The sequence below is a fragment of the Indicator indicator genome, chromosome 10 (genome assembly GCF_027791375.1).
Source record: "Indicator indicator isolate 239-I01 chromosome 10, UM_Iind_1.1, whole genome shotgun sequence".
Lineage (NCBI taxonomy): Eukaryota > Metazoa > Chordata > Aves > Piciformes > Indicatoridae > Indicator > Indicator indicator.
The window spans coordinates 15,371,654-15,389,027 of record NC_072019.1 but is presented as its reverse complement, the minus strand read 5'-3'; the positions used below and the strand labels follow the sequence as shown (position 1 = coordinate 15,389,027).

Below are 17,374 nucleotides of genomic sequence, written 5' to 3'. Positions count from 1 at the left end.
GCAGATTGAGGTTTGCAGCACAGGCTTCCTCCAAGACCACCAAACCAGCATGCAGCAGGCTTAATTCTCTGCTTTGCAGCTTGAAAAGGCTGCACTAAAGCTGTTCAAATCAGTACAAGACACATTACAAGGAACCTCCCCTCTGCTAGGACCAGGAGATTTATGTTTCATCATCCAAAACACGAGTGCAGTGTATAAACACACACAAAGAACCACAGTATCATTCATCTCTGACAGTTTCCAAGTGCTGTCCAAACCAGTTACTGCATCCCTGCTGCAAGTGCAAAGTTTTCTGCTGCTGAACTTTGAAGCTGGAGCCTGAATAATAAAAGCTTAAACCTACAAATGTGATCCCTGGAAACATTCTAGGTTAGGTTGGATGGGGCTCTGAGCAACCTGCTCTAGTTGCAGATGTCCCTGCTGACTGCAGGGGGGGTTGGACTAGATGACCTTTAAAGATTCCTCGCAACCCAAACCATTCTGCAATTCTATGAAATGGGTATGATCATGGCTCCTGAAACAGGCTTGTGTGGTGGGTACAAGGCTCTTCTGGTAATCTCAGTCACAGATAAGAAATGAAGAATCAGCCCAAGGCATAGGGGTGAGAGAGCTAGGAAGACTGCAAGTGCTATTAGGATTTTAATACATTCATCATCTTGGTGTTTCAGAATGAATGTCACTCCTACAAACTGAAAATCCTACCCCCATTAGTGGCAAGCAGGCTTACTGGAAAAACAAAAACCACACCATTGAAAGAGCTGGTGTTGTAGAGCAAAAGCCTCCCAGAAAGAGGGAAAAAAAATCTTTATTTTAAGCAAGATATTCAAAATTATATAAAAAAAAAATCTAAATTGTGTCCTAAAACATTCAATGAGTTTTATAGCACCCCACAAGCCTTGTCAAAGATATTTAGACCAAAATGCCCTTGAATGTGATAGCAGCATTAATATTTCTATGGAAGTTTACACATCAGTTTTGAAATGTCCATTTATAGATTCATAGAATGGTTTGGGTTAGAAGGGACCTTTAAAGATCATCTAGTTCCAACCCCCCACCATGGACAGGAACACCTTCCACTAGACCAGATTGATCAAGACCTCATCTAACCTGGACTTGAACACCTCCAGAGAGGCGGCTGCACTCTGTTATTTATTTTAGGGAATGGTTTATTTCATGAGCAAGCCAAGTTGCAGACTGTTTACCTTCATTAACACTTTCTGGAGGACAGCATCAGAAGCTGTCACTGATGTCACTTTGATGGGAATTTGTCCCAGTTGTTTTGGCTTGATCAGGAATTGAACAATTTTCCCACCCTCACTTAGTACATTTGGTCCTCAGGTATCTATCTGACTTATCTAGCTGACCAGCCGTGGTCTCAGACTCTCATGTGATCACAGGAGAGCTTATTTTATAAACCATAAAGTGATTTAATTAATCAAAGAGCAGCAGCTGCAGCAACAAATGCCAAGGCACAAGTGCCATGTTTAAGTCAGGCAGGCAAAGGGCTAAATATTCATGCCCTTTCCCACCCCAAATGAGCACACAAACCTTCAGAAAGGGCTTGCTTTCATCCCACTACAGAAGGATATTTTTAAGATCAAAAAAAAGCAATTTCCTCCTCAGTTCTACTTTAACTGGGCTTTCCACACGTCATCTTTAAAGGGCAACAAGAAAACCCTTCTCTTCAGCTGCCCTCTCTGGAGAAGAAAAGCCACCCTGTGTTTGCAACATGAAGACTCAGTAATCCTTCCAAAGTCCTGTTTGGACTCATGACAGCTGCTTTGCTCTGTAAATGGAGATCTATATTCTTCAGCTTCAGTATTTAATGCCATCTTCTCAACCTTCACCAACGCTTCAGCAATTACTTTGAATTGTAGTCCGAGAGCTGGAGAGTATTGAATGTGTGCAACACAGAAAAGCTAGAAATGAGAAAAGCACCTACCATCCAACCTGAGAGCTGAAAAAAGGAAATGTGGACACAGCTAATGGCAAGCATAAAAGCCAGAGATGGAGAATAAAGATCTGAAGCCACCTTGATTGTCCTGACATAGACACGCTGTGGCAGAATGCCCTGTATGAACTTAGAAGCACATTTTGTACTTCTCTCGTGCCTACTGTAGTTCTTCATTCTTCTTTAATGCATTTATTTCTCTAAAATATTTTTTTCTATTATGGTAAAATTGGAGATGACAGGATATGGTTTTGAAAGTCCCTTAGCCTCCTGTGTCATGATGGTGATTAGCAAGATAAGGATGTGAAATCAAAACAGATGAAAGAAACCAAAATCACGAAGTGAAACTGCACCTCCCAGAATTGGCTAGTTGTATTTTCCTTCTCATTTTGCAGGCTTCCCTCTGTCTCAGTACCAACTGGGATAGCGTTGGTGGCTCCACTAACTAGAGTGGCCTACAGTAGATAGAGTTGGTGGGCTTCACCAACTAGAATGGCCTAGAGTAGGTAGAGTTCATGGGCTGCATCAACTAGAGTGGACTACAGTAGATAGAGTTGTGGCCTCCACCAACCAGAGTGGCCTAGAACAGATAGAGTTGTTGGGCTCCACCAACTAGAGCAGGTAAGAGTTGGCTTCTTCACTTTGAACAGCAAATAATAAGTGAAACATAGTAGCTTGGTGAGCTCACATAGGAAATGAGACCTCCTAAGGTAACAAGACATTAAATAAGCATTCAGAAGAAACTTCAGGCTGATTTTCAGGGCATAAAAGGTAAAAGACTAAAACCTGGAGAATGGGAAATACTAGAGCACTGTGAGTACTCCCAGCATTTCCCTCCTTCCTGCCATGCTGTGACTGATAGTGTTTCCCCACTGGGGGCTAGGGGGCCATTTCAGCAGCAAATTTCCCCCTGAATTTGAGGTGTGCAGTTCTCACCATCTCACTACGAACATGGGGATGGAGAAGGAACCAGAGCAAGTCCAAGCTGTGGATAAAAGCGGAAGGATCATGGAGATAAAGGGAAACTAATGAATCGCATGATACAGCCCACATCTAAACTGGGAGTAGTGGTTTAGGAAACCAGAGGAAAATATGAAACCACTTCCTTCCACACTCCACTCAAGCACAACTTCTTCAAAAACTGGCAAGTTTGTAAAGCTAAGCCTTACATCAAATTCTGCACTGAGGAAGGTCTGACCTCCACAGACACTTGCAAAGAGGCTTCTGGCAACTAACAGTGAACAGGCAGCAGCTCCTCTCTGTCAACCTAAGTTTTGAAAACTCAAGTGAGGCAAAACTTTTGGAGGAAAGCTAAAATGTAATATTATGGGCAGAATTTTCTCCTTCTTGCTGCAGGAAGTTGATATGAGTCATAGAATCATGGAATTGTACAGGTTGGAAGAGCTCTTTAAGATGACTGAGTCCAACCTTTGTAATATTAGGATAGATATGTTTTGTCACATGCTGTTATTCTCCTCAATTAATTATGAATCATCCAAACTGAAGCAGAGCAATTCTGGGTCCTGTCCCTCTGTCATCCCAAATTTGTTTCTCTTCAATCCTTCCTTTTTCCCCGCTTTGGTCCTTCCCCTAACAATCCAATAAATCTCAAATGGGGCCTTGAGCACCCTGGTCTAGTGGAAGGTGTCCCTGCCCATGTCAGGGGGGTTGGAACTAGATGATCTTTAAGGTCCCTTCCAATCCAAACCATTCTATAGATCCATGAATCTATGAATTTCTGTGCATAGATTGGTCAGCTCAGGGTAATTCAGAGAATCCCAGCGTCAGCATCCATGTCCGGTTGTGCTAGAGTATTTTTAAAGCCATGACCATCCAGGACCCCACTGGTTTTGGCTCATTTGAAAGGTTTTAAATATCCTTTGTCAGAACCATGCTCAAGAAGGGTGCAAAGGATCTACATATTCCACTGATAATGAGGGGAATCATTGTGCTCTCTAACTGCAAACCCTTATCCCTCTTACCATGAGACTGAGGCACCCTCACACAGGTGACAGAGTTGGCAGGTGGGCCAATGCCAACCTAATGAAGTTCAGCAAGTCCAATTGCAAGGTCCTGCACCTGGGTCAGGGCAATCTCAAGCACAAATGCGGGCTGGGTGAAGAATGAATAGAAAGAAGTCCTGAGGAGGACTTTGGGTGATGAGAAGCTCAATGTGACCAGCAACGTGTGCTTGCAGCTCAGAAGCCAACCATGTCCTCAGCTGCATCAAAAGATGTCTGGGTAGCAGGTGTAGGGAGGAGATTTTGCCTCTACACTCAACTCTACTGAGACTCCATCTACACTGCTGGAGCCAGGTCTGCAGTCCTCAGCACAGGAGAGACAGGAGCCTGTTGGAGTGGGGCCAGAGGAGGCCACAGCAATGATGCTGTGAGCCCAGGCTGAGAGAGTTGGGGTTGTTCAGCCTGGAGAAGGCTCCCAGGATGCCTTAGAACAGCCTTCCAGTGTTTGAAGGGGGCTACAGGAGAGCTGGAGAGGGACTTTCTACAAAGGCATGGAGTGACAGGAGCAGGGGGAATGTCTGCAAACTGGAGAAAGCTCAATTTAGATTGCACATTAGGAGGAAACTCTTCCCCATGAGGGCGGTGAGGAACTGGAACAGGTTGCCCAAGAAGCTGTGGTGGCTTCAAGCCTGGAAGTGTTCCAAGCCAGGTTGGATGGGGCCTTGAGCAACCTGGTCTACAGTAGAAGGTATCCCTGCCCATGGCATGGGGGTTGGAACTAGATGATCTTGATGGTCTTTTCCCACCCAAACCACTCTGTAATTCTATGGTTCTATTAAGATAAAGCATAAATACAACAGGAATATTTGGAGGAGGCAGGAAGGAGAACCCACAATCCGTACATCTGAATCATGTTTACAGGCAGTGAGCACTAAATCCCAATGCTTTTGTCATTATTCTCTTGACCATGAGTTCTGACCAGAAACCCCAGAAACACAGGCTGGATCAGCCAGCTAGAACAGAGGGACTCTAAGGAGAGGAAATAGCTGAATGCCAGGGTGGCTCCACAGGCTGATTCACGCCAGCCTTCTGCTCAGCAAGAGACTGTAGTTAATTCTGCTTCCTGCTCCTGGTAGAAATCAGGCTTCAACAACACCTCCACACACAAATGGTTGCCTAAATACCACTGTTATTCCTTTCCAGAAGTGACTAGAAAAGACAGAAAGGCAACTTCTGCTCAGCCATAACATCTGGCTTCCTCCTGCCCATGCCAAATCTGCCTTGGCACATTTGAGAAGAGGTGGGGCGAGAGCTGCTTTGGCCACTGCTCCTTTTTTCACTGAATTATATTCCACAACACAGCTCAAAGGACTTTTCACATTTCCTTTCTCTTTTCAGTTACTTTTAATACAAAAGCCCAGCCAATTTTTGCATCATGAGGCTTATCTCCCATGGTGTTCCAGCACGTGCCTGTAACTTTGTTGGATATCTGAGTTTTTAGGCAGATTTTTTGCAAATAAGGCTTTGAAAAGTGTTAATAAAGTAGCACTTTTCAGGCACGTGAGAATGAATAAAAATCAATATGACACCCTTGGAAAAAAAAAAATCCCTGAAGAAGTTCACTCCAAGGGCAGAGTTAAGGTTACTTGTCAGTGATCATTTTTCCACTTGCTGCACCTGGGTTTCCAGGAGATGGTTTATAATTCCAAGAAATTCAGAAATTATGGGCTCCCACTTCCCTAGCTGTAAAAACCTCTGTGCTTTTACTGGTGTAACAGCAGGTCTTAATCCAGACTGTCTTTAGCTAGGCTGCTGAGCCAAAACAGTGTGACAGAAAGGATGAGCCTTGAGGAAGGTACTCCAGTGTCACTAAGGATCTTCTGTCAGATAAAACCTTGACCACAGAAAAAGCTATGAGGGATAAGTGCTGGGACAGATGCATAAGGAGCAATAGCTGAGCCACATGAAATATAATCCAGCACAGATTCACAGGCTCTGGAGATGGAAAAGACCTATTAGGTCATCTAGTCCCAGCTTCTGCCAATTCAGAATTGGCCCCTAGAGTGATGTGCTGAACTTTAAGGGGGAAAAAAAGGCTGCCAAAAGCTTTGTCAAGCCTGCTACACTTGCTCCAGAAGAGAGAAATTAAAACCCCCAAACCTAATGAACAGGCTTCAGGTCACGGAGGGCTGACAGTGCCAGGAAAACTTGATTGTATCCCCAGCTCCTCACCAAACCTCAGTGAGGAGCAAAGGGGTGGCTCTCCAAAGTCCAGAACACTTTCATACTATATGACCCCTGCAGCTAGAACCAGGCTATTCAGAACTGAAAATCAGAAGCTTTGTCTACTTTGGACAAACCTGGTCACTACAACTGTGAATGAGGTGGGAGTTTGCCTGCCATATTTAGTAACCCTCTCTTAGGACTTTGCATCACAATACTGGATTCAGATGAGCTGACAGAAAGGGGTATGTCACTTTCAAGGTAATTCCCATGTTTTCTACCTAAGCTTACCACACTGCAGCTCAAATCTCACCTAACTTTGCTCTCACCAATGCAAGAATACTGGGTTCAGTTTTGGGCCTCTCACTCCAAGATGGACATTGAGGTGCTGAGGGACATGGTTAAGTGGTGACATAGCACTGTTGGGTTAACGGTTGGACTCAATGATCTTAAAGGTCTCTTCCAAGCAAAACAATTCTCTTGATTATAAGAAGAAGGGGTACGTGAATCCATTCCTTAAGGCACTGAAAGCCCAGCACCTTTCATAAATGAATTGCCTTTTCCAACAGCTTTTCAACTGTAAGAACTCTTTAAATCTTCCCAGGGGTGAACGAGGTCCAGGAAGATGCCCCCCCTGCACTCACCGTGGTTTGCATGTCTCACGCAGTCCCCCAGCACGGCGCTGAACTGCCTCTGAGCTTCTGCCTCTGCGAAGCAATAGTAGCTGTGCCGGGCAAAGGGCTGCCACAGATACACAGGGAACTCCTTGGGCAGCTGAATGAAGCCTTGAGACACCTCCTTCTCACTTGACCCTGCACAGAAAACACAGCTCTGTTTGAAATCTGTGGCTTTGTTGGTGGGGTTTGGACCTTTTCCTTTGCTTGGCAGAGAGAACAGACCTTTGCTAGCAGGGAAGCATGAGACATGAAAAAAATCAAGTCTCCTTTTTGATCCAATCGACCTGTGAGACCCCACCTGGAGCACTGCATCCAGTTCTGGTGCCTCCCACACAAGGACAGTGAACTGTTGGAGCAAGTCCAGAAGAGGCCATGAAGATGATCAGAGGGCTGGAGCACCTCCCTATGTGGACAGGCTGAGAGAGTTGGGGCTGTTCAGCCTGGAGAACAGAAGGCTCCAGGGACACCTTAAAGCAGCCTTCCAGTACCTGAAGGGGGGTTGAGGAGAGGTGGGGAGGGACTTTTCACAAGGGCTTGTAGTATGATAGGATATGGGACAATGGATTGAAGCTTGGGGAGGTCAGATTTAGACTGGAGATTAGGAAGAAATTCTTTACAGTGAGGGTGGTGGGACATTGGAACAGGTTGCCCAGGAAGGTCATGGATACTCCCTCCCTGGAGGTGTTCAAGGCCAGGTTGGATGAGGCCCTGAGCAACCTGGTCTAATGGAAGGTGTCCCTGCCCATGGCAGGAGGGTTGGAACCAGACAGTTTTTAAAGTCCCTTCCAACTCAAACCATTCTATGAATCTACGAACTGGACACGGAGGGCAGGGGGACACAGCTGGGATGGGCAATCTCAGCAGGCACCACCCACCTCTCTATGTCATAGCACAGCAACTTGATGTATTCAAGGTGGCCAAAACTACACACTTTGGTTAAAATTTCATAGAAACTATTTCATTGGATTGTAACTGTTACAGAAAAGGATTTCCTGGCAATAAAGTTAGTGGGCAGCACTGGTCTCCTCCATGTAGAGACTATATAGGAGCATATAGAAACAAACTGCATGAATCCATGTAGGAACAGCAGCAGTCTCCTTGTCTCCAGGGTTTCCAAACACAACTGCACGATGGCCTGATGAACTGTCACTTCGAGCCCTCCAACGGAAGCAAGGAGAGCATTAAGCATCTTCAGTTTCCACCTGCCCTGAATCCCTGAGCATAGGAGATGCTGTACAACACCATTTATGGTGACAAAACTCACTCTTAGAGCCATGCATCAAGAGCCCAGCCACAAGAGGGTTATCTCGGAGCATCTTTAACACTGCAGAGAAGGGGATTAAGATGGTAAAAGACTAACTGAGCCATTCTTTATGAAGGAAGAGCCATGGAACGACCAAAAGTGGCCTTGGGCTGGTCCACGTTGCTCAACCCCAGCTCCTGCAGAGTTGTGGCAATGGCCTTAGTGCACCACTGCCCCACACCTTTGAAAAGGCGTATGAGGGGGTCACCTCCCAAAGTCATAACGGTAAGTAGTACAAGGCAGGACTTAAAAATAATCCTTGTCTACATGTTGTGCTTATGCCTTTCCTCAAGTGGCATCCCATTTTCCAAATTTGACTTTGCCACATGAGATTGGCTCCCTTAAAGCCCTCATTTCTCCACCTTCATGGAGTGGAGGTAAGCAGGACCACAGAAGTTCCTGTCCCAGAAATAACAAATTCTGCAGCAACAACCTTCCTGCCCTCTCTGTGGGACTTATTATCAGCTGTGAGTCAACTCAGGCAGCTGGCATCTAAAAATGGAAACAAATAAACCAGGACTATTAACAAAGCCTGGGAACAATGGTGGTGTGGTTCCTGCCCTGCTGCTGCACAGCTTCCAGCACCTTTGTGCTGGGATGCTGGGGAAGAAAGGCAGCCAGCATTTCTTACAGCATCTTCTCTGTATGTCCAGTCTGGAGCTGTCCTTTGCCTTAGACAAAGGGCTGTGTGCATCTTCTGTAGCCCCAATTTAAAGTCCAGCCTGAAAGCCTGCCCAGAAGAGGTCTGTGTACAGAACGGAGCCTGAGGTTTGACAGTTCAGCATCAAGCAGGGCTTACCAACAGGATCTGGGAAATGTTTATCAGACAGCAAATTGTAATCTTCTTCTGAAGTCAGAACTTTGCCTCCTGCAGGAAGAACGTGATATTTAGGGCTGGCTCCTTTCTGGTAGGCCTGGAAAAACAAGGGAGAAGGAGTCAAACAGAGATTTAAGGAGAAGAAAAACATAAAATACACAATTCAAGGACAAAGCTAATGCACTGGGAGGATAATCCCCAAAGGGAGTATGTTTCTGTCAGAGTGAATTTTGGCTATATTCCCTAGACAGGTAAAACCTCAAACACAGTTACATGTAAAAACTATGTTTTGAAATGTCCTCTCAGTGCTTATGAGCTGTGGGGAAGAGTCAGGGAAAGCAGGGAGGGGAAAAAGATGGGATTTTCTTCTAATCCCTTTTGTTTGATTAGTCAGCCAGGACTAGTTTGGCTACAGCAGCTAGGAAATGAAAAGCTTCACTGGAGTCAACTTAAAGACACCCAAAACCTGTCATTGTGAGTCCAAGTACAGAAGCACAGGGATGTATTGCAATAACTATAGGTGAGAGTGTTCTGTGACAGCCAAAGGAAGCTTCAAAGCAGTGGTGCTGCAAATATGGCCAAAATAAGGTGTTTGGTTGTACCTTCAGCCATTACCATGGACCTTCCACCCAACTCCACAAGGCTAGAGCTGCCTCACTGAGGACATTTCATATCATGTTGCTAAAAGAAAGGCAGCAGCAGCAAATTCATTTGACAGTTTATTTGGGAGTGCAGAAGAACATAAGAGGAAGGAAGCATTTACCTCTTTAGTCTCAAAGCAATCCACAGCGTAGTCATTTTTGATAACAACATATCTATCCTTCCACTTCTTCAGGTCCTCAGCAAAATGCAGCAGCTCTGCTTCATATAAGACGGTGCCAGCTTCCAGTGGGGGCTGCAAAGACAATTCCTGAGATCTGAAATGACTCTGCACTACCAACCATTTGGAAGCTTTGATTTCCACGTTTCCATAAGGCTGCTGCAAGAGCTTTTTAGTGTTCAAATGCAATTTGGAGTCAAAAACATCTCTGATTTGGGCAAGCACTACATACATGATCAGATTCTTGTGGCCTGAAGTGAGAAGGCAGCTCTGCCTTCCAAAAGTACTTCCTGATCTCTGAGACAGAGACGTTCCCATTTACCTTTTGGCTGGCATGCTGAGTGCAAAATGATCTTTAGTTCATCATCATCATCGTTTCTCTCATGAGACCCCATCTGTCTCCTGACACTCCACCAGGAGTAGTGTATCTACCTATGGAGCCCCCAACACAAGAGAGAGCAGTTAGATCTGTTAGAGCAGATCCAGCAAAGGCCATAAAGATGATCAGGGGGCTGGAGAACCTCTCCTACAACGACAGGCTGAGGAAGCTGGGGCTGTTCAGCCTGGAGAAGAGAAGGCTTCACAGAGAATTTAGAGCAGCCTTCCAGTATTGAAGAGGGATACAAGAAAGCTGAGGAGGGATATTAACAAGGCATGGAGTAACAGGACAAGGGATAATGGCTTCAAACTGGAAGAAGCTCAATTTAGATTAGACATTAGGAAGAAATTCTTCCTCTTGAGGGCAGTGAGGCACTGGAACAGGTTGCCCAGAGAACCTGTGGAGGCTCCAAGCCTGGAAGTGTTCCAAGCCAGGTTGGATGGGGTCTTGAGCAACCTGGTCTAGTAGGAGGTGTCCCTGCCCATTGCAGCGGGGTTGGAACTACATGATTGGGATCGTCTTTTCCCACCTAAATCATTCTATCATTCTATATTTCTAATTCCAAAACCTTTAAACCTGCACCCAGAGGCAACTTATCCATCTAAAACCTAACTGAACCAGCTACAGGTACAGCTACAGATCTGAGAATCTGCAATCTGTTAACATGACAGCATTCAATACCGGGAAAAACAAGAGAACCAAGCCCATTCAGTGGCTGATGCATGTCCAGCTCATATTTTTCATATATTACAACTACCAAATCTGTGATTTAAATAGTTAATGCATTAATTACTTCATGCAGGAGAAAAGAGCTGTATGGCAGCTTAAGGATAGGGAAGGGCTTATGTAGCCTCATAGAATCATGGAATGTTTTGGGTTGCAAGGGAGCTTTCAAGGTCATCTAGACGAACCCCCTGCAGTCAGCAGGAACATCTGCAACTAGAGCAGGCTGCTCATGGCCCCAGACAACCTGACTTGGAATCGTTTCTGGGATGGCATCTACCACCTCTCTGGGCACCTTGGGAGAGTGTCTCACTATCCTTTCTGCAAAAATGTCTCCCTTCACTCTAGTCTAAATCTCCCTCTTTAAGTTTCAAACCATATCCCCTTGTCCTGTCACAACAGACCCTACTCAAAAGTCTGACCCCAGCTTTCTGATCAGCCCCTTTAAGCACCGAAAGGCCCTGGAGCTTTTTTCTCCAGGCTGAACAAGCCTAACTCTCTCACCCTGCCCTCATAGCAGAGGGCTTCCAGCCCTCCCACCATTGCTGTGGCCTTCTCTGGTCCTGCTCCAATAGGTCCATGTCCCTCCTGTGCTGAGGAGAGCTGGACCCAGCACTGCAGTTGGAATCTCAGCAGAGTGGAACAAGAGGGCAGAATCTCCTCCCTTCACCTGCTGGCCACAACCTTCCTACCTTGGTTTTGAGGAACCTGGACTGGGAGTCTCGGTGCTGCTCCAGCTCATCCTGTACGTGCTTGCAGAAAGCCACCGCATACTGGCGCCTGTAGTGTGGGCTGAAGTTTTTGATGACAGCCTCTGTTTTTCCTGAAGCACAAAGAGAGGTTTAATTGTATTTATTGTCACATGGGTTCAGAAACTGTAACGCAGAACCAAGGCAGTTATCAACAGTGACCCAAAATATTGCCACTTGCTGCACAGCCCATCAGGAAACCCTCAGAGATGAACTAAGCTGGTGTGATAACCAAGCAAAGAGGGAACTCATCCAGGAAAACACTGCGGTTTGGACTTTGTTTTTCCTTCCAAGAGTGGGAAAAATATACCCCAAATTCTTTTCTCTAAGAAATAATGCTATCTGCCTTTCACTGGGACATGGTGCCACAGAGCCATGGGTGTTCCAGAGCTGATAAGGTTTTCAAAGAAACATACAGCCAAGTGATACTGGCTAGTCCTCAGCAGTATTATCCAGTTTGTCTCTTAGATTTCCAAGCTGGCTCAAACTTATACAAAGGATATTTCCTAGGCTGGGGCACTGCAGGCTCTTCTTTGTTTTAATGTAAATAGATACCCAGTCAGGCTGCAATAAACACTAATCTTGTATTGTCTCACTGTGATCAAGATCTCAGCAGCAGCAATAGCAGCAATAAACACTCTGACAGTCTCACTTCTGGGAATCTTAAAGCAATTTACCAGTAATTAACTCATTAAGTCTATCAAAGAAAGAATAAAGCTTTACAGACAGAGAAGCAAGGCTGAAAGTGCGCTTGTACTCACTCAAAATTGTCTGAAGCAATGCAAAACCCAAAACTTGGACTATGGTCTAGGCAGCATCCCAACTGTCCTGGGTACTGAAGAGATCTGAAGAGATCCCTTTCTGTCCCCCCTCCCTGGTGGTGTTCAAGGCCAGGCTGGATGAGGTCTTGAGCAATCCACTCTAGTTGACAGATGTCCCTGCCCATGGCAGGGAGATTGGAATAAATGATCTCTGAAGTCCCTTCCAACTTAGGCCATTCTATGATTCTATGATTCCTTGCATTAAGAAGCCCCAGCACAAAGGGATTTTCTGAGCATACAACAGAGGAATGTAACTCCACACCTCAAGCAATTTTGATGCTCTCAAAATTCTAATTTTTTTTTCTGCTTGGGCAAAAAAATACTGCATTTTCTGTACAAGAAAAACAAACAAACAAACAAAGGCAGTTTCCAAACTGAGATTTCTTGAAGTCTTTGTAGTTATGGCCTCCTAACCCAGGCCTGGCATTCAGCACTCCTGAAGGGCTACACACGGAAACCAGCAAGAAGCACCATCACCTCCAGAGTCCTGGAAAAGCTGAACCACCTGCATCCTATATTGATGTTCCTGGATTGACATCCTCCTCCCATCCACATACCAGCACCACGACAGAAAAAGATTCACTATGAGTTTTCATTATGTTCTTGTGTTTTATACAATGGGCTGAGTCTGCAGCAGCTGTGATGAAATCAGAGAGAGGTCCCAAAAGCTTTTCTGTTCCAAGCATATAATCACAGGCCTTCTACAGTAACCATGCAACACCCCCTGGATTACTACTGATAGATGAGGCCAGGCTGAGAGAGTCGAGGTTGTTCAGGCTGGAGAAGAAAAAGCTGCAGGGACACCTCAGAGCAGCCTTCCAGCGTTTCAAGGGGGCTACAGGACAAGTGGAGAGGGACTTTTGACAAAGGCAGGGAGTGACGGGACAAGGGGTAATGGCTTCAAGCTAGAAGCAACCTGATTTAGATTAGACATTAGGAAGAAATTCTTCCTCCTGGGGGTGGTGAGGCACTGGAACAGGTTTCCCAGAGAAGCAGTGGAGGATCCAAGCCTGAAAGTCTTCCAAGCATAGCAGTTGGGGCCTTGAGCAAGTTGGTCTAGTAGGAGGTGTCCCTGTCCATGGCAGAGGATTGGAAATAGATGATTATAGAATCATAAAATGGGAGGGATTGGAAAGGACATCCAGACATCATCAAGTCCAACCCCCCTGTCAAAGCAGGATTACCTAGGGCAGGTTACACAGGAACACATCCAGGTTAGAAACCTGTCCCTCCTTCAAGCCCTGCCCAGGTACTTGGAGGAGACAGCTCAGCTGACTACAATACAGGAGGCTTTGCCTGAACTAGATGTTCTCTGGATCCAACCCCTACCATTCTATGATTCTGCAACTCTGTGACTGCCACATTTGCAGAGTCACTGCAGAAGGCTGGAGTGACAGCAGGAGGCTGGGTTAAGCTTTCAGGGATCTAAGTTTCTCACATAGCTACATGTGGTACAGCACCAGTGACAATGTGGACTCCAACCCTGAAATTCAAAGAGGTCAGATGTTCTAAAACCTACTGATGTGCGTATATAGTAGCTGATGAAGCAGAAAGGCCCTGCCTATCTGGCAGCCCTTTAAATTTAGCCTGCTTTGTGCAGAGGCAGAAATTTATTCTCCAAATAAGGACAAAGCTTCCCAAAACCTTCTTTACAGCATTTTTTTCCCTGCTGGTCCCAGCCAGCAGTAGGATATTGTTGGCCTCAGCCCTGGTGGAGTTTCCTGCTCAGGATTTGCCCCTGTTTTTTACTGTGGCTTTTTCTTTTCCAGCTTGCAGTGGCCTCTCAGTCTGTCACAGAGGGCTCAGGGACACTGGACCTCACTTGAGTGTTTGCCTGCATCCTGCAGTAAAAGTTTGTAGAGGAAGTGGGACAAAGAACAAGATTCTGATGTTGGGGGGAAAAAAAATCCAACAATGACAGGAAATACCTGTAGTTTTGGCAAAGTCTTTCAGTTATGGCTAAACCAGCTCAAATGTGATTCTTCGCTGTCAACATTCCTTAGATCAGCTTCATGCATGAAGACCAAAGAGAAAGAAATTATGCAATTCATAAGATGTGTCAGTGAGAAATATGACAGCAATACACTTTTTATGTCCAGACTATACATCAACTAAAGCACAAATTCAGGAATAAGTGTTTCAGGTTGTTTATTCATAGGAATGGTTTGGTTAGAAGAGATTTTAAAGTCATTGAGTCCAACCCTTAACCCAGCACTGTCAGGTTACGTCTAAACCCTGTCCCTCAGCACCAAATGTACACAGCTTTGAAACCCTCCAGGGATGGGGACTCCAACACTGCCTTAGGCAGCCTGTGCCAGGGCTTGACAACCCTTTGGGGGAAGAAATTCTTCCTAATGTTCAACCTAAACCTCCTCTGGAGCAACTTGAGGCTGTGTCTTCTCTTCTTTAGCAGAAGAGATCCACCCTGACCTTGTTCCAACCTCCCTTCAGTTACATTTCAGTCTTTGCACTACTTGTTGCAAAGGATCTCCACATTAAAAATACTACCTCCTCTTAAAATTAGAAGAAAAGGAGGAGTTAAGAAATTTTTAGTGGGACCACACAAGGACCTGGCTTTGCACTGTTTAGCTTAACAGGAATTGCAGCCTACCTGTGGGTAGGAAGAGAAGAGGGTGGACCCTTGATCTGTTGTTCATTTATGGATCTTTAAACTGTTTTGGTTTACAGAAGATAAAAAATACGTTGTATGAAAATAAACATGATGGAAATAGTCACAAGTAATAGAAACTCTTCTCATGAAATGATAACATGGGGCAACTGGAGATAAAATACTCCTGGGCAGTTGAAAAATGAGTTCCCTTAATTCTTCTCCAAATTGGATGTGGCTTGCTTAGTCAGAGCTGTTTACATGGAGCAAGGCCAACTTTCCCACTTGGATGGTTTGGCAACAGCACAGCTCCAGCCCATATAAATGCGATTTGAACCCCAGCAGCTAGGATATTTACCCTAGGAGAATATGCAGTTTGATTGACTCCAGCAGAAGCCTGCAAGCAACTGAAATTACCAGCTGGAAAAGATAGTGATGGAGGTGGAAGGATTTCTGTCCCCCTTGCTGAGGTTTTGATTATGCTCCAGAATAAACTTTGCTAATGCTCCATGATGCCTCTCCTCTTCTGCAGAACCACCCCTGATCACAACAGTTTAGCACTAATTATGTCTTTTAAGACTAAAAGCAAATGTCATTGCACTGAGAAATGAGAAATATCTTCCAGTTGCCCCACTGGAAATCAGGAATCCTCCCCTAAGCTTGTTTATTCTTGCTTCTCCACTGCCTTTGATCCTCTTAACTGTGCATCTCCTGTGCTGGAAACTTATACATAGCTCAAATCATCAGACCCAAAGCATGTCCTCAAATACCCAACTTCTTATTCTGGATTTCACTGCTTTTATTGAAATAAACACACAGAGCTTTAAAAAATAAGGCCACTTCTGGCAAGTTCTACCATGACTTTCTGCTGATCTAGCCACTGGCTTTCATCCTGGTAGCATGGGGACACACAGCCTGGCTAGCTCACCCTGCCATGCTTTTCTGCTCTTAACAATGTGCTGCCAAGTGGCCAGCACGGATGTAGGTCAGGAGAATTCAGGAAACAAAGGTCAGAAAACAGTAACTTCTTGGCTGACAGACAAGAGAGGAGTTGCTCACACCAGCTGGACCTCAGCAATTTGGAAGGCAGGATGAGAAAGAGCTAAGAACTTGCCATAGAAGTTGTTTCCCTTAAATATTGGTGTTTGGTAGTAAGATGACTCCTCCAGGGGTAGAAGGTGACCACAACCCTTCCTCTTTCTAGCACAATTGCTTGTTCTCATCACCTTTTGAATGGGGTTTTACAAAATGCCACCATCAGTGATACACATCTCCTTGGAGGTCTGGGGGATATTAAACCATTTAAGCTCTTTTGAAAATGCACTTTGGCCCTGTCAGAAAAAAAAAAAAAAGTAGATGATTTGCTGTATGAAAGCAAACCCTAGACAAAATAAAACCCAAAAGAAGCAATGAGCATTGTGCCTGCTGAACACAGCACTTCCTATAAGTGTGAAGTGCTGAGACAGAACAGGAATGAATGACTTTGTTCTTTGTCCCCTCTAGTGATACCAGCTCTGGAGGCCCTGACATAAGAAGGACATGGAACTGTTAGAGTGGGCCCAGAGGAAGCCATGATGATCAGATGGCTGAAGCACCTCTCCTGTCGAGAAAGGCTGAGTTGGGGTTGTTCAGCCTGGAGAAGGCTCCACAGAGACCTTATTGAAGACTTCCAGTATTCGAAGGGGGGTAGAGGAGAACTGGAGAGGGACTTTTTACAAAGGCATGGAGTGACAGGACAATGGATAATGGCTTCAAACTGGAAGAAGCTCAATTTAGATTAGATACTAGGAAGAAATTCTTCCCCATGAGGGTGAGGCACTGGAATAGGTTTCCCAGAGAAGTCTGACCTTTTTTTATCAAAACAGTACTGTAACTAATTGTCATAACATGGCACCTGTTATGACAGGAAGGGATGACAGACACAAATCCCACATTCTGATTTGGCTGAATCACCTCTCTGCAGGTTTGTTTGCACTCACTCAGCCAAACCAAGAAGCTCTGTGGTGGAGCCAGTCCTCCTCCCCATGCAGGCAGGCTGAAAAGCATGGTTTGCATCTTATTAAATATTGAAACCAAGACTCTCAGCTTTGTTCTATATTAATGGAGACAACTCTCATTAAAAAATTATAATGCTGTAACTACATATGCCCAAACTATCCATCTGCAGCGTGGACACTGGTAAAATCCCAGTTAGTCATCCGAAACTCAAGGCATAGAACAGAATAATACTCATCACGGATTGGATCAGCCTCTTCCTAAATCTCAGCATACAAGCATTCCTCGGGTGCTTAGCTCATCTTCTCTATAGAGGACAAGTGGGAAAGTTGATGGTGTCATGTGAA

General features: G+C 45.1%; 1 protein-coding gene across 1 annotated transcript in view; it reads right to left on the bottom strand.

Annotated features, from left to right (window-relative positions):
- NIBAN1 (niban apoptosis regulator 1) overlaps positions 1–17,374 on the bottom strand; it is a 63,659-nt gene that overhangs the window by 23,682 nt on the left and 22,603 nt on the right. Inside the window, exons 2-5 of the mRNA XM_054384276.1 lie at positions 11,547–11,677; positions 9,696–9,827; positions 8,915–9,029; positions 6,780–6,947 (exon numbers count right to left, since the gene is read on the bottom strand). Of these exons, the coding sequence (XP_054240251.1) occupies positions 6,780–6,947; positions 8,915–9,029; positions 9,696–9,827; positions 11,547–11,677 (546 nt within the window). The remainder of the gene's footprint in view (positions 1–6,779; positions 6,948–8,914; positions 9,030–9,695; positions 9,828–11,546; positions 11,678–17,374) is intronic.